This window comes from Alternaria triticimaculans (assembly GCF_023758025.1).
Source record: "Alternaria triticimaculans strain BMP 0046 chromosome Unknown scaffold_1, whole genome shotgun sequence".
Taxonomy (NCBI): domain Eukaryota; kingdom Fungi; phylum Ascomycota; class Dothideomycetes; order Pleosporales; family Pleosporaceae; genus Alternaria; species Alternaria triticimaculans.
In genome coordinates, this window is record NW_026055958.1 from 39122 (window position 1) to 60327 (window position 21206).

The window sequence follows — 21206 nt, forward strand, 5'->3', positions numbered from 1 at the left end:
AATATAGTTAAAAGGCTTAGTTAGTTAGTATATAGCTATAATATAGCTACGCTAGTTAATAAACTTCTCTAATTAGCTTATTACTAGAAAGCTATTACTAATCTTTATTTATGCTTCTTACTAGTATTTAAAAGTAGACTAACTAAAGTATTTATCTAAAGCTTTTAGAATATTAAGATACTTATAGAAGAAGCTAACACTATTTTTAATATATATTAGATATTACTATTAATTCTAGTCTCTAAGTAGACTATATATTTATTTTCTAAAAGTAATTTATACTTCTAAAGAGCTATATAATACTACTTAAAATAGTTTTTTTTATTCTTATTATCTTTCTAGATCTTTCTATTAGAGAGCTTAAAAGTAGTATAACTTATTCTACTAACTATAGACTCTACTAGCTAAGTATATACTTAGTATATAATCTAATAACTATTATAGAGTAGTAGAAAGTAGCTATAGAGTTTAGTATTTATTAAGTATATATAGTATTATAAATAAAAGTATAAGTATAAAAAAAAAAAAATATATTACTAATAGTTATAAGTATCTTATTAAGAGTAGCGCTTAGGCTTTTATATATCTTAACTTAGATATAGATTTAGAGAGATAGTATAATAGTTAATAGTATAATAATTAGTAGTTTATTAATTATTAGTATAATAGTTATTAGTGTAATAGTTACTATAATTAGTATATTACTTAGAGCTATATTATAATATAGTAAGTAGTAAATAGTTAGACTTAAAGACTTAAAGGTATTAGATAATCTTATTATATTAACGTAACTACTAGTTAAAGTCTTCTTTTAACTTATCTATATTATTATTAGCTAAAAGTACTTATTTCTTAAAGCTTTTATTTTAGATAAGAATATCTTTATAGTCTTAATTCTTCTAAGTATAATCTTAGAACTAATATAGTAAGTAAGCTTTCTTCTTAGTAAGCTACTTAGAAGTAGTTTAGTACTTATTATAAAATTCTATATATAACTTATAAAACTTATTAGTTTTTTTTTATTAAGAGTAGTATTAGTATATATAGAATTAGTATATAGAAAGTTAAAGAAAAAGAAAAGTATATATAATATATTAACTTTATCTTAGAGTATATTATATTAGCGCTCTAGATTTCTATATAACTTAGTAACTATAGTAAAATAGTTTTAAGTAGTAATAAGATAGTTTTAAAGACTAGTAGTCTTATTCTTATAGTAGTAAACTAAGATTTAAAGCTTACTAAGGCGCTTTTCTATTTCTAGAATAATAGAAATAGCTTTATTAAAGTCTTTCTTAGTAATATTACTAAGCTAGAAATTATATAGATCTAGTATAGTCTTAGATAGGCCTTTTATAATTTTAATAAAGAAAGTTTATAGTAGACTTATAAAGTATTATACTACTTTAAGAAAGTTTGTATTATTATAGATAGTATAGTAGATTTCTTCTAAGAGAGATTCTTAGCCTAGATTTAGACTATACTATTTCTTCTTATTATTAGTATTATTATTATTTTTAATTTTAATAATCTTTATAAAAGTAAAGTTAAAGTAACTAAGCTTTATATATACTTAGAACTTATTATAAATAGACTAAAGATAATAGCTACTAAAGAAGTTATTATATAAATCTTTAGTAAGTATAAAAACTATTATAAACTTAATAAAGATAATATAGTTATTTTATAAATCTTCTTTTAGATTTAAAAGAGTAGAGTAGCTAAAGATACTCTATTAACTAGGCTTAGTGTAGTAAATAATAGAAATATTATTAGAGTTACCTTAGCTAATAGTTTATTAGGTATTAGTCTAAGTTAAAGAGTTAGTAATAATATAATTACGCTATTATAGTTACTTAAAACTTAACTCTTAACTATAAAATAGCGCTTATAATAGCGCTAGATACTTATAGCTAGATTCTTAGCTATAAAAAAAAGTAGAAGCTTTACTAGTAGTAGTTTTAGAGCTATACTTAGTATAAATAATTAGACTATTAGATAGAGCTATAGCCTTAGCTATAAAAGAACTTATAGTTAATTAGTAGTAGCTAAGTATAATATTAGAAGTAATAAGATTATTACTATTAACTATTATAATAGTTAATAGTTAAGTATAATAATATTAGTTAAAGTAGATAGTAAAGAAAGAGTATAAAAGTAAGAAAGTAGTACGTTAAATAGATAGAAGTAAAGTAATTTATTTACTATTTATAGTTCTACTTACTTATTATAAAGTAGTAAGCTAAATCTTTTACTATTTACTAAAAAATAGTATAGTAATACTATAAATAGTAATATTATTAACTATAAATATTTCTATATAGTAGTATAATACTCTCTTAGAGTTATAATATACTTAGTAATATTTTTTAATAATAAGCTTTTAGTATAATACACTATTTATAGTTAGTACACTAGTATACACTATCTATATAATAAGTTCTACTTTATAGTTATATAATAAAGCTTTATAGTAGTATAATATTAGTAGCTAATTTAGAAGTATAACTAAAAGTAAAAAATATATTAAAAAAGTATAATAATTATTAGCGTCTTAGCTATAGAGTTATAATTAGTAACTTTATAAAGTTATATAATATTTATATATACGCACTAAGTTCTTTAGTATAGTTACTTACTATATATATTCTAGATACTATAAAATAAATATAATATAGTATAAGAAATATTAATAGATAAGATAATTATATTAAGTTAAGTACTAAGTAAGATATTATATATAAGTTAAAAAAAGCTATATAAGCTAAACTTTAATATTTAGTATATAAGCTTTCTACTAGTGCCTTAGTAAGTAAAGATTATAAGTTTAATCTATAATAGTATAAGACTATATAGGCCTTAGAGCCTACGCTAGCTTACTCTTTTAGCTTACTTATACTTATACCTTATACTATTTATAATTATTTTACTTTTATCTAAAGTTTTCTTACTTTTATCTAGTATTAATATAATATATTATATTATACTTTACACTATACGCGTATTATAATTATCTAAAGTTTTAATATTTCTTACTAAGCTTAGTATAGTAAGTTAATATAATATATTAAATTAGCTTACTACTATAGCGCTAAAACGCTAACTTCTATACTTATAGTAATTACCTTATAGCTAATAGAATAAAAGCTTTAATTAGCTAATTAGATTTTCTACTCTCTAGGTTATATTTAATCTCTAAGGCTTTGTAAGTAGAGTAATTAGTATATATAGACTACTGTACGAGATTGTATTCTTATAATAGACTTAAGGTATACATGTATTAAGTTCTGCTTACTACAACAGCGATCTTTAGAAGGCTATCGCACGTCGTCTTAATAGCGGTGAAAGATTAGTATTCAAAGGACCGACTACGGGGTTTCGCGTCAGCACGAGCGGCGCTTCTGTTCGTCCGTAATTTCCCATGTACACAAAGCCGCAAGAGCTATATATACCTGACCTGTTGACCCCGTTCCTGGCAGTACGCGTCTTGGTTTTTGGTTCTCGGAATTGCGACAATGCTGTCTCTATCTCTCATTTCACTCCTTTGCCCCGTCGTACTCGCAGCGAGCTCTGGCTGTGGAACTCGCTTGCCCTCGGGGCTCACACCGGGCAAATCTACTACCAATGTCACTTTGTCTTCGAAATCGGTGATCGGCAAGACGACCGAGCGCCAATACATCTTACACCTGCCATCCAAGTACAAGGCCTCGAATGATGAAGCGTTGCCTCTTGTGATTGCGTTCCATGGCCAACAACAGCCCGCAAGAAGCATGGAGGTCATCAGCGAGCTGTCCAATCCTGACTTCAACCCAAACACCATCGTGGTGTATCCGGAGGGCATGAATGTCCAAGCACCTGGCGTAAGTCACGATCAGAGCGAGGATTGAGGGATCTTACAAGGCACGAAGGCTAACTTTAACGTGTAGGTGCAATGGTTAGGCGACCCGTTGGCCCCAACTTCCTCTGTGATCGATGATCGAATCTTTGTCACCGAACTTCTTGCACACCTGACAGCGACCTTATGCATCGATGAGAGCCGCGTTTACGCCGCAGGCCTTTCTAACGGTGGCGGACTGACTGGGCTTCTCATGTGCGATGCGGAACTCAACAAGAAGTTCGCTGCATTCGCAACCGTGGCGGGCGCGTTCTATCCTGATTCCAGCTTGACAGAACCTCTCTTTGAGAAAGAATGCATTCCGAACTTACAGGATAGGGTACTCCCTTACATGAACTTGCACGGGCTGAACGATAGCGTGGTCCCCTACGACGGCAGCAGCCCGACCCCACCACCTTTCATCCCAGTACTGAGTTGGGTTGAGAGCTGGGCGAAGCGTGACAATTGCGCGAGCAACCCCTCAACGAAGCAACTGGAAAACGGAAGCGTTGCGGAGAGTCGATGGCGGTGTAACGATGTTGATGATGTCGTTGTTCACAGAGCGATCCAGGGGTTTGGTCACGGCTGGCCGAGTCGCAAGAATCAAGGCGAGCCTTTCGAAACACTAAGGAACGGGCCCACATCATGGGACGCGACGCCATACATGTTGGATTGGTTCGCACGATGGTCTTTGTAATTCTTCACGAGCTACGCTATCATCAATTAACTCGTTCGAGCTCGCAACGATGTCTGTCCATCTCGCAGTCGGTTTAAGTGATGCTGTACTACGTTGACTCTTCTTCTTCTTCGTCGTGCACTTTGGATTTCTTGAGCTGCGGAAGTTCGATCGCGAACACTAGTATGTTCACGATGATGAACATGGCGATTGCCGAGATGAAGACCAGTCGCAGACTACGGCTGTATGCTTCAATGACTAGGGAAGAGATCAGTATCAATGCTATAAGAGAGCAGCGACTTGGTATCGAGCTTGAATGCAGGGGAAACGCGCGCCCCGCAGTAAGTAAAACTGACCTTGACTTTTGTGCTCAGCATCAAGGTCGATTATGCTGCGTACCGATTTGCGAACGTGTTGAATGATCTGCGGGAGGGTATTAGCGCTGATCGATGAGAGCAATGACAGCATGAAGGCAGTCTGCATAGATCCACTACCCAGACGACGACGTTCGGAGCAAGGCACAAGTGAAAGACATGCTGGAGTCGCGCAGTGCGGGTGATGAGCTTTCCCTAGTTATCCGCAACTGCGTCGAAGACATCGTAACACCGCTAGCTGAAATCAGAATGGGACATACCTTCGCCTTATTGTGACCGGTGACCAGTGCTTCGAGGTACGAGGTCAAAGCATTCTGTAGAATGAGGCTGCTCAACGAGACACCCATGACAATACCGAGACTGCGCCACAAAATGAGTGTGCTGGTCATGACTGCTTGATCTTCTTGTGTACTTGTTGCAAGTACCGCCAGACTTGTTGCCGGGAAACTGAGCCCTTGACCGATGCTAGATGGAACCAGGAATACGGTGGCAAGCCACTTGGGAATGCCATCCCACATCAAGGAAAGACATGTAGCGCCCAACAGCATCGAAAGTGAGCCAACAACAATGAGCCACTTCATCCGACCAGTGGCGGTCATGATGAAGCCTGCAGACACGCCGCAAATGGTCAAGGCAACGGAAGGGCCAGCAAGGCGGAACCCGGAGACAGACGCTGTCTCGAGCTCAACCGCTTGGAAGTACAAGGGCGCGTTGAATAGGATGGTGTTCATGCCAACCTGTGCAAAGAAATTGTTGAAGACAAGATTGCCTCGAGGCTTGCTAAACAACATGGGCAGAGGCATGACCGCTCGCGCAGCTCTAGACTCAACTTTGACGAGAACGGCGCCTGTCACGAGCGCGATGACCAGCGATGTGATGACGATCCAGTGCTTCCATGGGTATACATTGCCTCCAAGATTGAGCCCTAAAATCAGAAACGCGACAGATACCGTCAGCAAGAAGGATCCGGCGATGTCGAATCCCTTCAGCCCTTCCTGCAAACCTAGACCATAGCGTTTGGCTAAGTTTGGGCCGAGTGAAGAGGGCGTGGTGAATATGGCGTTTATGAACAGCATGACAAGTATGGGTATCTGTATGGCAAAAGTCATCCGCCATCCTAACTTGTCGCATAGAAAGCCGCCAAAAGCTGCCCCGCAAGCAGATCCGCCTCCGTAGAAGAGGTTGATGTATGCCTGGTAGGTACCCCGTACTTCAATGCTGACTAGGTCATTGGTCATGATGTTACCCATCGATAGAACGCCAGCTGCGCCAATGCCGCAAAAGGCTCGGGCGGCGATGAAGCTACCAATCGTCTGCGCAAAAGAGCACCATGCGGTCGTAGCTGCGAGGACGACGAGACCAGCCAGATACAATGGTCGACGACCCAGAGTATCTGAGAGTCGGCCCATAAGTGGCTGCAGCGAGGTTGATGTGAGTAAAAAGGCTGTTGAAAGCCATGAGGCTGAATTTGATGCATGGAAGTACGATGTGATGACTGGATGACTTGATGCCATGAGAGTGGAGTCAAACATGGCAATCTATCGTTACATCATTAGTATGCGCAGCCATGTCTTTGACATATGCAGGTAGACTCACGAAGTAGCCAAGTAGAATACCACCAAACACGAACCTAAACTTCCACTTTCCAATACCTTCTAATTTCCCATTCTTTTGAAACTTGGTCAGGCTCTCTGTCTCATCCGTGATTGGGGGCACATCGCCAGGGTCGACAGATTCGGTAAGTGAGCCGCTTCTCGCTTTCTGCGATGTTGGAAACTGAGGCGCCGCGCCCTGGCCTTGTTGCGCTACTTCTGCGGCGGTTATTGCATCTTCGGTGACGGGGGTGTTTGCCGATGTAGAGCGAAGTAGCGGTGTTCGCTCGGACGCAGATGACGGCATGGTAGCACGATCGAGGTGCCGAAGAACTATGCGCAATAGTTTCTTTATGTTCCAGCGCGGACGAGTCGGCGCAAAACTGAGTGACGCGAAGATGAAGTTTCCAGGTAGCTAGACCCCTGGAGGCTGATAAGCTTTAGATGCAGGTGGGTACCAGCCGGATTGCGCTAGTGTTTCCGAACTCGCCGTCCCTTTTCCGCTATCAAAGACGGCGTCACCTTGCACAACTCGCAACATTGACTTCTGGAAAAATGAAGACGCCATTGCGGATAGCGATTCTAGAGTGCGATACTCCACCAGCAGCTATCGTCGATGAGTATGGCCGATACGATCGCATCTTCACCACACTGTTGGAGAGGGCAGCACAGGACCTAGGCTTATCGCCAAAGCAAGACTTGGAGTTGAGCGCATTTGATGTGGTCACAGCACAGGAGTATCCGGACTTGCAGAACATAGACGCAGTGTTGATTTCGGGATCGAGTGGGTTATGGCTCCTATCAACAATATCGCGATTCTGACTCATTAAAAACAGAGCACAACTCATTCGATGATGATCCATGGATCTTGAAGCTTGTCGACTTTACCAAGAAATTACTAGAGCAAGACCGAATCCGCGTGATCGGTGTTTGCTTCGGCCATCAGATCCTGGGAAGGGCGGCAGGAGCGAAAGTTGGACGCAGCGACGATGGGTGGGAGATATCGGTGATGCCAGTGCAACTTACCGCGAAGGGGAAGGAAATATTTCAACAAGACACCTTGGTATGTCGCAAGTCACAATCATCCTAATGTCTCTACTTACACTCACAGGCAATTCACCAAATGCACAAGGATGTAGTCTTCGAGTATCCAGAGGGTGTGGAGAAGCTCGGTGGATCACCACGTTGTCTGGTACAAGGCATGTACAAGAAGGGCAAGCTCATCTCCGTGCAAGGGCATCCGGAATTCACGGAGCCCATTGTGTCGTATTTGGTCAAGATGAGAGCTGAACAGGGTATCTTTGAGGACGAGCAGGCAAAGGATGCGCTGGAGAGAGTTGGTAAGCACCATGACGGGGTAGTGATTGCCAAGGCGTTCCTGAGGTTTTTGATGGAGGACTGAAGGTGCAGCGGGTGGCACTATTGATTGAGTGGATATGAATTGCAGCTGTAGGCAGGTACATTTCCAATTTGCAAGGGCTGGCCGTTGACCCACTATTTCAATATCGACTTGCACTGTCTGGTGGGGTTGCTTGATGATGACCCCGCAGTCGCTGTTTCCTTTTGGACGTGCTTGTGTGTGAATATAAATTTCAAATCTGACATTTCCTCCATCAACAACAAGACCGGCTTCGTGGCGCAATGGTAGCGCGTCAGATTCCAGTTCCTCTGGAGATTCCTGAAGGTTAGGTGTTCAAATCACCTCGAGGTCAATTTTTTGGGAGGGAAGGAGCGATGTGGCACCTTCTTTTTTGCCCGACGTTCCTTCCCGGGCCACTTTTTGGCCAAACCGCACAGAGCCGCCCCTCCGCGACCGTGCCAGCTCCGCCTTGCTCCCCTGTGCCTTTCTATCACTGCACAGGCTGTATACATGCGTAATGTTCACTTGATCTTTTTGCTTTGCTCGACCTTATGTTCTCGGCGCCGGTATGAGCCTTCCACATCGAGCTACACTACCGCGATGGCTCCTGCCTTCTGGTCACGAGCATACTCTATCTCCGACACCCAGCTATGGTCCGACATGTTTTGCGTACAGACCCAGCATGAGGGATGTTTCTACGTCATAGTTACTCCGCGCGCATGACAGTGCTGATCGCAGTTATTGCCGGCCCGTACATGCAAATTGCGCGACGCAACGTTTAGGTGTCAACTTGTAGTGACACCGAGGCGCAGCCCACTAGATCACCGCGCCAGATTGATTCAGCCTCCATCTGCTCGTGGTGCTTGCGGCAACGGCCACTGTATCAAATGCAGACGAATGCTGCTCCGAAGTGAACAACGGTCGCGTGAAGTATGAAGATGGCGTCATAATGGCCCGTAACTGGTGGCACATTCGTCCCGCCGCGTGAAACGTCGCAGCGGGCGCTGATCCATGCGCCTTCTGGAAGCGGCGCCGACAGCCAGGGTCCAAGTCTCAACCTTTCGTTCTCCGCCATCACCACAACTCGTCGCCGCTCCCTACGTCGCTCGTTTCCCTCGTATATCCTATTCGCCTCGGCCGCGCCGCTACCCGTCTTCCTCCGTACCTCTTGTAATATCCACCGTCGCCATTTGCATGCGCCCTACTCGATAACGCGCTTCGGACCCGGTTACTCCCAATGGGAAAGTGTACGCCATCCCCTCCGCGCAGCCCCATGCCCACACCACAGCTCGGACGCTGACACTGCTTGGCACATAGGGAGATACGGTGTTGTCCTAGATGCTGGGTCCTCTGTACGTTCCCAAGTCGTTGCTGTGTAGCTATCGCAAGGTTGTAGCTGACCATGTTTAGGGGACGCGCGTCCACATCTACCGATGGCTGAACCACGACGCCGCCCGCAAGAAGGCTGGCGATGCGCAACTACACAGCCTGCCGGTCATAGAAACAAAGGAGGATTGGACTAAGAAGATACATCCAGGTACGAGGCTAGTGTGGACAATACCGACCAGGCAGAACTAACACGCGACGGAACAGGCATCTCCACCTTCGGCGAACACCCCCACGATGTCGGCTCCGAACACCTCGACAAGCTCCTCAGCCATGCGCTCAAATACGTACCCCTCGAAGAAGTCCCGAATACACCTCTCTTTCTGCTCGCAACAGCGGGCATGCGCATACTCCCCGAGCGCCAACGGAAGGAGGTACTGAAGGAAGTCTGCGAGTTCGCGCGAAGCACCACCCAGTTCCAACTACCGGATTGCGACGTACATGTTCAGGTCATACCGGGAGAGACAGAAGGCCTCTATGGCTGGATCGCAGCGAACTACCTGCTTGGCGGATTCGATCGTCCCAAAGACCACGACCATGGCAAGGGCCACAACACCTATGGATTCCTGGATATGGGAGGCGCGTCGGCTCAGATCGCCTTCGCACCAAATGCGACCGAAGCGGAGAAGCATGCGAACGACCTGACGCTCATGCGCCTGCGTGCGATCGACGGCACACCGCTCGAACACAAGGTGTTTGTGACGACATGGCTGGGATTCGGCATCAACCAAGCAAGAGAGCGCTACATCAAGGCGTTGTTGGAGTCCAGCACGGAGAGGGAGCTTCCAGATCCTTGCCTACCAGCAGATCTCAAGGTGGAGGTCACAGAAGATGGCAACATGATCGACTCGGACGACGACGACGATGATGACGACCAGCCAAAACCGAAGGCCGCAGCGAAGTTGGTAGGAACAGGACAGTTTTCAGAGTGTTTGCATCAGACGTTTCCGCTTTTGGAGAAAGAGAAGGAGTGTACAGATTCGCCATGCCTGATCAACGGACAGCATGTGCCCGCTATCGATTTCAACGTAAACCACTTCGTAGGCGTATCCGAGTACTGGCATACCACGCACGAGATCTTCGAACACGGACACAAGCACAAGGCATATGACCTCAAGACCTATCAGGAGCGAGTGGATGAGTTCTGCAGTCAAGACTGGAAGAGCATAGAAAAGGGCATCAAGAAGAAGAAATGGGGTCACAAAGTAGATGAGGACAAGGCACGAGAGGTGTGTTTCAAGGCGTCCTGGGTCATCAACATGCTGCACGATGGAATCGGCGTCCCCCGAGTTGGCATCGAAGACTTGAACGGCAGCACGAACACCACCAAGGACGTCATTGACAATGCAAAGGCCAAGGGATTTCTCGACCCATTCCAAGCAGTCAACAAGATCAACAAGGTGGAGCTGAGCTGGACACTGGGAAAGATGGTCTTGTACGCTTCCAGCGAGATTCCACCACCCTCCGAAGAAGCCCTCGCAGTAGGCTTTGGCTCGAACGTACCCGGTATACCAGCAGATTTCCAATACCCCGGAGGCATACCAAGACTGTACGAATCCGACAGTGACTGGCATCGGCTTTTCGTCGAGAACCCGCAGCGAATACCTGGTTTCTTCATCATGATATTCATCGTCATCTTCATCTTTTGCCTCATTCTTGGAAAGGAAAAAAGGAATGCGGCCAAGCAGTCCATCATCAAGCTCTTCAAGAGGAAACAGGGCAAAGATCCTCTCCACCGCCGCCGAGGGCGCAGTTTTCCAGCAAAGCTCTTTGGCCTGGGTGGTTCCTCCTCCTCCAATACCCAACAACCTTACGAACGCGTTGACCTAGAAGATGGCGAGGCAGCGAACGAATTTGAACTCGAAGAGACGTACCTTGACTCCTCGGACAACGAGCTATCAGACTCCTCTGAGGGTTCCAAGGTTGGAAAGACAAGTGGTTGGGCGACGCCGCAGATCAAGAATGAACTTGCGTCAGGTGCACCAAACTACTTTGGCGCCACGAGTGCTGGAGACGTGGTCAGAGAAGGGACGGGCCTGGGGCTCGGGCCCCCGAGTGCCTTTGAGTTGAGCCGGACGTACAGCCGGGAGAGAATAAAGAGCCGCGCAAACAGTCCGAAGAGAGGGAGAGGCATGACGAAACTAGATGAATAACAGCTTTGTAATGAGGACGGCTTTCGATTCTCTGGAGGAGTGTTTCTGTACGTCGCGAGATACCTTTGGTGCAGTACGGTTAAGGAAGGAGTTTGGCGTCCTGGCGCTGTTCAATCATATAGAAATGGGTCACGAGTTACGCAGTTGGTGTTTTACCCACCATTTTTAGTTCTATATTTTCAAATGACAAGCAATCCGATACTTTGCCAACTCATTCTTGTTGTAGTAGGCAATGCTACATGCTTCCCGAAAATGCTTTGAGCACGTGCATATCACGTTGCAAAAGATCTCCATACGACACTAAACCATGGACAAGACATACAAGAAATCCCAAGAAAGATCCAAGACTGATGGTCCCGCGGTAGACGTTCCAGAGCCCGCCGTTCCTGCGCGAACCATTGATCCTAGGCACAGCCCCGAAACCGGCTAGCACTGCGCCCGCGTCTGACACAGCCTCCCATATCGCCTCCACATCTGAGAATTGGGAACTAAATGGTCGCACTCAAAATTTGATCGCCACCGCGAAAACATTTCAGCATTACACCGGCTCGAGGCCACCCGCATGTACCCGTCTTGAGCCGGTATTGGATGTGAGGCTGTGCAGACTACATGTCAGAAGACGATTATCGCAATCGTGTTGATGGCGGTATCACTTACTCCTAGCTTATGCATGGAAATCTGCAAGGTACTTGGGTTAGGAGCTACTTTTTATGTCTTTGGTCAATTTCGAAAGCGTTCCGATGTCTAGATAAGAATGTACAACAAGGATGTACAAAGGTATGATCCGAGAATACACTGTGCGCGACTTGGGTGTGAGGTTAGCAATGCTTGTATAGCAATGGCGATAACAACTGCATGATTTTGGGTATAAATGCATGCGGACTATATCATGGATGGTAGTCGATTTCTGGAACAGACGTTTTCAAATTCCGTCACGGAGTATATTCTTGTGCACGTATGATGTTGCGGTCGTCTTGACTTCTGCACATAAAGCATATACAGGCCGATCCATAGAGGTTCAAGGGTGTTTGTGTGCGAAAGAGAAAGCACTGTGCATGAATGCCATAATTACGTGTCCCTTAGGACAACGGCACTTCGCCAGAAATCGTGATGAATTTTGCTCACTAAACCTGGGGTTAAGAACTCTAACTCTGCGACTTGAATACAACAATCCCTCTTCGAGCTCTATGATAAATCAATCTGAGATGATTTCTTAGAATGTTATGGTCTCCAGTTAGCACTATAGCTGTAGTATACTTGGACTTCATCTTCCGGAATCTTGATGAGAGGATAAATGTTGTGGCACGATAGATTGTTGTTACCGTCGACTTCCCTCGGAGTGTGCTGCTATGTTATAGATCTACCTAACATTTCGGGAGTCGTTAAGGTAGAATATTCTTACGACATGTAGTTCTTTTTGGTCAGTACAGAGCTTTACGACGAATATACTAGTACCGCTGCTGTGCTGGTTGCAGATAAGGAAAGATGATAGTTGCATCATGACCTTATGAGCATAATAGTTGAGTGTAACATGCTTCTGCTGTGATTAGCTGACAGCGTCGGTGTTGATGTTCTACGCCGTAGAGGTATTGACGTACACTTTTGAATCGTCTAAATGTGCGATGTCTGTTTGCTACATGTGCATGTATATCGACGCATATGACCCGCGAGTTGATCGACGGGATATACCCAAGTCATACATCGTACGCGCATGCAGATATAGCTCTACTTGCATCGTGAACCCGATGAAGCACACAGGGAGTTTAAAAAGCGGGTGGTGCTGTGGGCTACATGATTGGTCCATTCCCAGAAAGGCGGCGCTTGCTAGACGCCTGACGACTGTTTGCTCAACGTCTACTGCAGGTGATCAAGGAAGGTTACCCTTTTAATGCATCTTGAAATAGCTCCTTGCGGTCGAGTGGAGCATCAGTAATCTGTTGTACTATGGATTCCATGTGTTGATGGTTTTTCTGGAGCTGTGGGTAAGGGCAGGTCGAGGCGTTCTCGTTGGACCGAAGAGCGCCCTTGATGATGCTCGCCAATGTTTTCGCGGAGATGAGGCGTCGATAGCGTGTTCAGGGCCGAAATCTCATATGTACAAGGACATCATACAGCTGCAGGTGCAGTGTGCCCTGGGGTAAGCCGCCAAGGTCGCAGAAGCGGTCACCTGAAGCATGTCAAGATCTTGTGTGCAGCAAGCCTCTGACTACTGTAGCTTCGAGTCAGAAGCTTGGTTTGGGCACAAGCTCTCGCCAGTCTTGCCGGCTCTGGAGTAAAACAACTGTGGGCAGTTGCCACTTAACGAACACTATGGGGCACATGGGCCGAGTCCCTAGTGACAAAGTGTTGAAGACGCGGGACTGTGTCGGACAATGCGCCTGGCGATCCAAGTTGACGATAAGAGCAATCACAGCGCCAATGACGCAAACAAACTTGAACAAGGTCGGGGCGGGAGATGGGCACGGAACAGCCAAGATGCTCCAGAAGCTTGGCTAGTCTGAAATTGACGCATCCCTTTAGCCATACATATCATGGATTTCAGGTACGCGGGCGGTGAGGGCAGAGACGACACGACTGTGAGCCAACAAAACCGAGGACGAGTGGAGATGGAGCATCCGCCAGCAGCAATAGTCGAGGCCGAGCGCGCGGCAAACCCAACGGACTATGATTAAAGCGTTGAAGGGCCGCCACTCGAAAAACGAAGCTGTGATATTGTTGCGCCATTAGTGACAATGGCACGGCCAAGAGAATAGGAGTAGACAGGCGGATGCGCGATCGCTCGCCAGCAGTTGCATCAAGTCGAATCACTTGTAAATATGACGCTCAGACGCTGTACGGTAGGCATGGCTTGCTTGGCCTTGATCTACTGGCCATACGGAAGGCAACCCGTTCGGGACATGTGCGACGTTGATAGTCGTCGTGTCCAGCTCGCTGCTGCGTGAGGGACCACATGGCAAAAAGTTGTTCGAGAGCCAGCAAACCGTGGCGACGCACGTAGATGCAGAGGCGACTTGGCCTGGACAGTTGTGAATCGGTTAATCCTGGGGTGAAACGGAGGCTGCATTCGTTCGAGGGGTTAGGCTAGAGGCCGTCCCGCTTAAGTGCCGCATCCACGCTGGTTGCGAAATAGCGCAGCCCAAGGCGGCTTAGTGCGTAGGGTTGGCATCGGGGCAGTGCAAGTCTTGGACAATTGAAGGCACAACAAGGATGCAGGCCAGGCGGGAGGAGGCTCTTGTTTGTCTTTATGCCCTCTGCCTGGCGATTCGAGATAGCGGCTCCCATTCTCTTGCACCAAAAGTCCAGTCCGACGCGTCGTCTCGCCACCGCATAGTCTCGACGAGTACCCAGGTACACCAGACACGCCCACTGCCATAGCCACCCCGACGGCGAATGAGCATGCGCAGCGCCGGAACACTGCCACCTTCGACGTGATAGGAATCCCCCTTCAGCTTCTCCGTGTCCCTCTCTCGCGCAATCGCCCTCCCCGGAGACGCAGTACCATCAGGTAAGCTTCTTCGCTAACGCCCATCGCTCCTGCCGGCCACCATCACACGCGGTCGCAGCTTGGGCAGTCGTGGCTGAGCATCTGCTTGTACGTGTAAACGCAAGGGAAAGGAGCTAAACAGTTTGGCAGTACCAGACACTTTCGCAGGCACTTGCCCACCGGCACCTGCCTCCACTCTCGACTACGCGCAACCTTGGTGACGGCACACGGCTGCAGCACCGCCCTCTCGCCTCTGCCGCGACACTCATAACCTGCATCTTCTTTGTGCATGAGGACTCGTCGATAACTTAATCACCTCACCGGAAGTGCACGCCTGACATTGCTACGCTTACGCCCATCGCTCGTCTGCCTGCCTGTCTGTCTGCACAGCCTACCACCCTCAGCCTCGCTTCGCAGCCTCGAGGGCTCCTAGGCTCCCACCATGGCGGACAACGACACCAACAACGGTCCTTCAAGACCACGGGCACCGACCATCACCATCGACACATCTGCTACCAACGACCCTACCATGGGCGATTCAGTACCCCTAGGAGACATCCAAGATAATAGCAGGCCAGCAGCATCCTCGAACAACGATGATGTCTCGCCCACGCACTCAAGGCAGCCGTCACAGGAGCTGCGTAACGCGCACTCGTTCGATAGCAGAGAGAGCCGGCCAACGAGCCCGCATAACATCAGCTCGCCCGTGACGCAATGGAACAGTAACGCCGGTCTGCTGAACGTACCCGGTGCGCGATCCCGGGGCAACTCGGTCGACTCGGCCACTGAGAACGGCGAATCTAATAGCACTGGAACCTATGTTGCATCCTCACAAGGCGATACTTTAAAGGGTGACCTAGGCCCAACGGAAATCTTAAACGACAAAGATGCTTTGAAGCCCGACCCGGGCACAGAGGCTGACTTTGAGGTCGAGAACAACAAGTTCGCCTTCTCTCCGGGACAATTAGGAAAGCTCTACAACCCCAAGAGTGTAAGTTTTCGCGCCTTGAGCGCAATCGTGCAACATCTAACATGACTACGCAGTTATCAGCATTCCACGCCCTCGGTGGCCTAGACGGCATAGAAAAAGGTCTTCGAACCGACCGAAAGGCCGGTCTGAGTCTGGATGAGCAGCATCTTGATGGCATCGTTACATTCGATGAGGCTACAACTCCTAGCAGATCAGAGTCTCCTCAGAAGTCCGCGCCAAACGGGGTTGCCCACACGGACAGCGCGCCTGCTGGCGCTAAGGAAAATGCCTTTGCCGACAGGAAGCGTGTATTCAGCGACAACCGACTTCCCGTGCGGAAACCAAAGAACATCTTCCAGCTAGCATGGATGGCCTACAACGACAAGGTTCTGATCCTGTTGACTTGTGCTGCCGTCATTTCCTTAGCTCTTGGATTATACCAGACCTTCGGTGTACAGCACGAGCCTGGTGAGCCTAAAGTCGAATGGATTGAAGGCGTTGCCATCATTGTTGCCATCGTCATTGTCGTGGTTGTAGGCGCTGCAAACGACTGGCAAAAGGAACGACAATTCGTCAAGCTCAACCGCAAGAAGGAAGACAGAACCATCAAGGTAATTCGTTCAGGCGCAACTCGCGAGATCTCCGTCTACGACATTTTCGTTGGGGATGTCGTCAATCTGGAGCCCGGTGACATGATCCCTGTGGATGGTATTCTCATCACAGGTCACGGCATCAAATGCGACGAATCCTCGGCTACTGGAGAGTCTGATCTGCTCAAAAAGATGTCTGGAGACGAGGCCTTCAAGGCTATCGAAAGGCACGACAACTTGAAGAAGGTCGACCCATTCATCCTTTCGGGTGCCAAAGTCTCGGAAGGTGTCGGTTCTTTCATGGTAACTGCGACTGGTGTTCATTCCAGCTACGGAAAAACCATGATGTCCCTGCGCGAAGACAGCGAAGTCACCCCACTCCAGAACAAGTTGAACGTTCTCGCAACGTACATCGCCAAACTTGGTGGAGCGGCTGCCCTGTTGCTTTTTGTTGTACTCTTCATTGAGTTCCTTGTCGGCCTCAAGGGAAGCGGTGCTACCCCTGCCGAAAAGGGCCAGAACTTCCTCAACATTCTCATCGTCGCCATTACTGTCATCGTAGTCGCCGTGCCGGAGGGTCTGCCTCTAGCCGTTACCCTTGCCTTAGCCTTCGCCACCACCCGCATGCTGAAAGACAACAACCTGGTTCGCCTGCTCCGATCCTGCGAAACCATGGGCAACGCGACAACCATCTGCTCCGACAAAACAGGCACATTGACACAAAACAAGATGACGGTCGTCGCTGGTTCGCTGGGCACTGCTCTTCGTTTTGGCGACCACAAACTCAAGGCACCATCAGCGGAACCCGTTGATGACGGCAGCAAGGGCAAGGATGTGGTGGAGTCGCCCGTAGAGAATCCGAACGATGTCTCGGCTCCCGAATTTGTTGCGACCCTGAACGCAGATGTCAAGGACGTTCTATTACAGTCCATCATTCAGAACACGACTGCCTTCGAGGGCGCAGCTGGTGGCCCTGATCCTTTCATTGGCTCCAAGACGGAAACCGCTCTACTTGGATTCGCACGCGATTTTCTTGGCATGGGCAACGTCGCTCAGGAGCGCTCGAACGCCAACATTGTTCAGGTCATACCTTTCGATTCAGCTATCAAGTGCTCTGGAGCCGTTCAGAAGCTCAACGACGGTCGCTACCGAATGTACATCAAGGGTGCTTCCGAGATTCTGCTTGGCATGTGCGACAAGATAGTCACCGACGCCAACAAAGAACTCGTTGAAACCTCTATGACTAGCGACAACCGCGAGACTCTTGAACAAGTCATCACCACCTACGCCTCTCGGTCTCTTCGAACCATCGGTCTCATCTATCGCGACTTCGAGAGCTGGCCGCCCGCTGAGTCCTCTAAGAACGAGGATGACCCAAGCCAAGCTGTGTTCAAGGACGTTTCCAACAAGATGACTTTCCTGGCCGTTGTTGGTATCCAAGATCCTCTGCGAGAGAGCGTCCGCGAAGCTGTCAAAGACTGTCAGCACGCAGGCGTCTACGTACGCATGGTCACTGGTGACAACGTTCTGACCGCTAAGGCCATCGCCGAAGACTGCGGTATCCTCGTTCCTGGTGGAGTCGTCATGGAAGGTCCTACCTTCCGCAAGCTATCCAAGCGAGACATGGACGCCGTCATTCCCAAGCTGTGTGTCCTCGCTCGTTCTAGTCCGGAGGATAAGCGTAGACTCGTCAAACGCCTTAAAGAGCTCGGTGAAACCGTTGCTGTTACTGGTGACGGAACCAACGACGCGCCGGCTCTCAAGACTGCTGACGTCGGTTTCTCCATGGGTATCGCTGGTACTGAAGTCGCAAAGGAGGCATCCGCCATTATTCTCATGGACGACAATTTCGCTTCCATCGTCAAGGCTTTGCTATGGGGACGTGCGGTCAATGACGCGGTCAAGAAATTCTTGCAATTCCAGATCACCGTCAACATCACCGCCGTCCTGCTTACCTTCGTCTCAGCCGTATCCAGCAACGATCAAACCTCTGTACTGACTGCTGTCCAACTGCTCTGGGTCAACCTCATCATGGACACCTTCGCCGCCCTAGCCCTCGCAACTGATCCTCCTACACGCAGCCTTCTCGACCGAAAACCCGACCCGAAGTCTGCTCCTTTGATCACGTTGAGGATGTGGAAGATGATCATTGGTCAAGCAATCTACCAGTTGGTCGTGACGTTCATCCTCTACTTTGCTGGCGAATCTATCCTTAGTTACGATAGTCCAGAAGAGAAAGAACAACTGCCCGCACTGGTATTCAACACCTTCGTCTGGATGCAGATCTTCAACGCGTTGAACAACCGCCGACTTGACAACCGCTTCAACGTTTTCGAAGGTATCACTCACAATTGGTTCTTCATCGTCATTTTGGCAATCATGATTGGTGGTCAGACCATGATCATCTTCGTTGGCGGCGTCGCCTTCAAGGTTACCAGGCTCAACGGCGCTCAGTGGGGTTACTCAATAGTCTTGGGCTTCCTTTCACTACCCGTAGGTGTGATCGTTCGATTGATACCCGACGCACTTATTCGCAAGTGTATCCCGGACTTCTTCAGGCGCAAACAAACTCCCGAACTTGTCGTCTCAGACGATGATTACCATTGGAACCAGGGATTGCTGGAGATCCGCGACGAGCTTGCTTTCCTCCGCAAAGTCCGAGGTGGGCGTCTTAGCGCCATGAAGTTCAAGGTGCAACATCCCAAGGAGATGTTCACAAAGTCCCGTTCTAGCCATTCGCTGCCTGGCACCCCGAACAACGGTCCTCAAGATGATGTTTCTCCTCCTACTCCCAACAGCCGCCGTCGCACCAGGTCCCGCTCCAATTCCGCTTTCGGCCCAGCTACTGTCATGGCTGGTATTGTCGCAGGTAGTGTCGCCGGTTGGTCGCCAATTGACCGCGGCCATGGTGACAACGACTCAATCAAGTTCAGCCGCGATGCGACGAAGCAAGACCTCGAGGCTCAGGATGGTATCGAAGTGCATCCTGACACCAAGTCGACTGATCCTATCCTGGCACCCGATGCCAGCGAGTACCGTGGTCCTCCTAGCCAGAACATGGACACAACACCTGAATTTGTTGTAGGACCGTTCTCCGGCCATTCCGGCGACCAGGGCAAGTCGACTGGACCCGGCACATGAGTTCTTCTCTCTCTCTATCCTATAATTCGTACACACCGTGTCCTCTAATTTCCTTTTGTCACCAACTTTACATTGTAATGCATGCTTCACGGTGTTCAGGAGTCTTTCACCCGAGTATGAGCCATACTGTACATACCCCTTGCTCTCTCGATGTTTCTTCCTCCTAGCGCTCCGCGGGCACTGTCTCGCTCACTGTATTACTGAAACGTATCTTTCTTATTCCTTCTGAACGTCGAGAATAAGCTCTTCGCAACGATTTTGTGTCTTCTTCACTTCTACGAGCGTGGCAGTTCCGGGGTAGCTTTGAACATCAGGCAGCGATACCAATCAATGAAATGGAAAAGTCAGAAAACTTATTGTCCCTCTATGACTGTGATTGAATATTGGAAATGCTGTGTTGCGAGCACGAACACTAATGCGTGCGCAAGAGGTAGGATGGCGCAATGCACGTGGAGCTTGCTCGGCACATATTCGGAAACATGTCGCCCACGACGTCATCTTAGAAATCGCGAGTGCTGACAATGTGACGCTTGATCGGCTCTCGGCTACATGCTACTTCCAACATCAACCCTTATTTCAGGTAGACATTCTATGTCATTTACTGCACTCCGCTATACCCCTTCTTCCAATTGCCTTTTGATCTTGTAGTGAACATGACCCACCACGTTCTCCTCATCGGCGGTCACGGCAAGGTTGCCCAAATTCTTACACCGCTCCTGCTGGCCAAATCATGGAACGTGACCAGCATGATACGCACTGTCTCTCAGCAACCGGCCATTGAAAAGCTAGGACAGGGTCAGCCCGGAAGATTAGATGTACTGGTCCATAGCGTTGCGGATGTGAAGAGCGAGGCCGATGCGAAGGGCATCTTGGAACGGGTCAACCCGGATTGGGTTGTCTGGAGCGCTGGTAAGTATTCTCTAGGGCTGGTTTATCATGGCTCTTCAGTGTATGCTCACCACGTATAGGAGCTGGCGGCAAGGGCGGCGCCGAGATGACGTTTGCAGTCGACCGCGACGCAGCCATAGCGTTCACAAAAGCTAGCATCCACACACCCTCCATCAAGAAATTCCTAACAGTATCTTACCTTTCTTCCCGCCGTGGCCGCGCGCCTTGGTGGAACGACGAAGACTGGAAAGCGGCACAGAAAGTGAACACGGAGATCTTGCCAAACTACTTCAAAGCCAAGGTTGCAGCTGACGAGGTCCTCACGATACTTTCTCAAGACCGAGTGTCTCAGGAAGAGAAAGATGGTGTACCCGCTGATCAGCGCTTCTGTGGCATCAGCCTGAGGCCTGGCACGCTGACTGAGGAGCCGGCTGGAAAGGTGAAGATGGGCAAGATTGGGGCTGGTGGCAAGACGAGTCGTGCGACGGTTGCAGAGAGCGTCGTTGGTGTTTTGGAAACGGATGGCGTGAGGGGTTGGGTCGATGTTATCGACGGTGATGAGGAGATTGTAGAAGCGGTAAAGAGCTACGTCAAGGAGGGTCAGGATGCTATTGAAGGAGAAGATCTGGTTGAGATGAGGGAGAGGGTCAAAAAGTTATAAGAGGGTTGCTACGGAGTGCTTTACGCCGCAAAGGTAGTCTCAAATGGAATTCATCAT

The 21206-nt window shown here is 47.6% G+C and overlaps 5 protein-coding genes across 5 annotated transcripts; 4 read left to right on the forward strand and 1 right to left on the reverse strand.

Annotated features, from left to right (window-relative positions):
* Positions 1–3515: 3515 nt before the first annotated feature.
* On the forward strand, positions 3516–4571 carry J4E78_000001 (uncharacterized protein; the record flags this gene model as incomplete). Its single annotated transcript, XM_049360667.1, has 2 exons — positions 3516–3860; positions 3927–4571. The coding sequence occupies 2 exons, from the start codon at positions 3516–3518 to the stop codon at positions 4569–4571; spliced, it is 990 nt and encodes a 329-aa protein (XP_049225950.1).
* Positions 4572–4659: 88 nt separating this feature from the next.
* Positions 4660–6823, reverse strand: J4E78_000002 (uncharacterized protein; the record flags this gene model as incomplete). The annotated part of the gene is made up of 4 exons (XM_049360668.1): positions 4660–4808; positions 4907–4973; positions 5185–6462; positions 6521–6823. The coding sequence occupies 4 exons, from the start codon at positions 6821–6823 to the stop codon at positions 4660–4662; spliced, it is 1797 nt and encodes a 598-aa protein (XP_049225951.1).
* A 248-nt stretch (positions 6824–7071) lies between these two features.
* J4E78_000003 (uncharacterized protein) lies at positions 7072–11415 on the forward strand (the record flags this gene model as incomplete). The annotated part of the gene is made up of 6 exons (XM_049360669.1): positions 7072–7300; positions 7353–7579; positions 7628–7856; positions 9194–9228; positions 9287–9413; positions 9470–11415. The coding sequence occupies 6 exons, from the start codon at positions 7072–7074 to the stop codon at positions 11413–11415; spliced, it is 2793 nt and encodes a 930-aa protein (XP_049225952.1).
* A 3926-nt stretch (positions 11416–15341) lies between these two features.
* J4E78_000004 (uncharacterized protein) lies at positions 15342–19600 on the forward strand (the record flags this gene model as incomplete). Its single annotated transcript, XM_049360670.1, has 2 exons — positions 15342–15890; positions 15944–19600. The coding sequence occupies 2 exons, from the start codon at positions 15342–15344 to the stop codon at positions 19598–19600; spliced, it is 4206 nt and encodes a 1401-aa protein (XP_049225953.1).
* Positions 19601–20253: 653 nt separating this feature from the next.
* J4E78_000005 (uncharacterized protein) lies at positions 20254–21149 on the forward strand (the record flags this gene model as incomplete). Its single annotated transcript, XM_049360671.1, has 2 exons — positions 20254–20509; positions 20569–21149. 2 exons carry the CDS (start codon positions 20254–20256, stop codon positions 21147–21149), a joined length of 837 nt encoding a protein of 278 aa, XP_049225954.1.
* Positions 21150–21206: the final 57 nt, after the last annotated feature.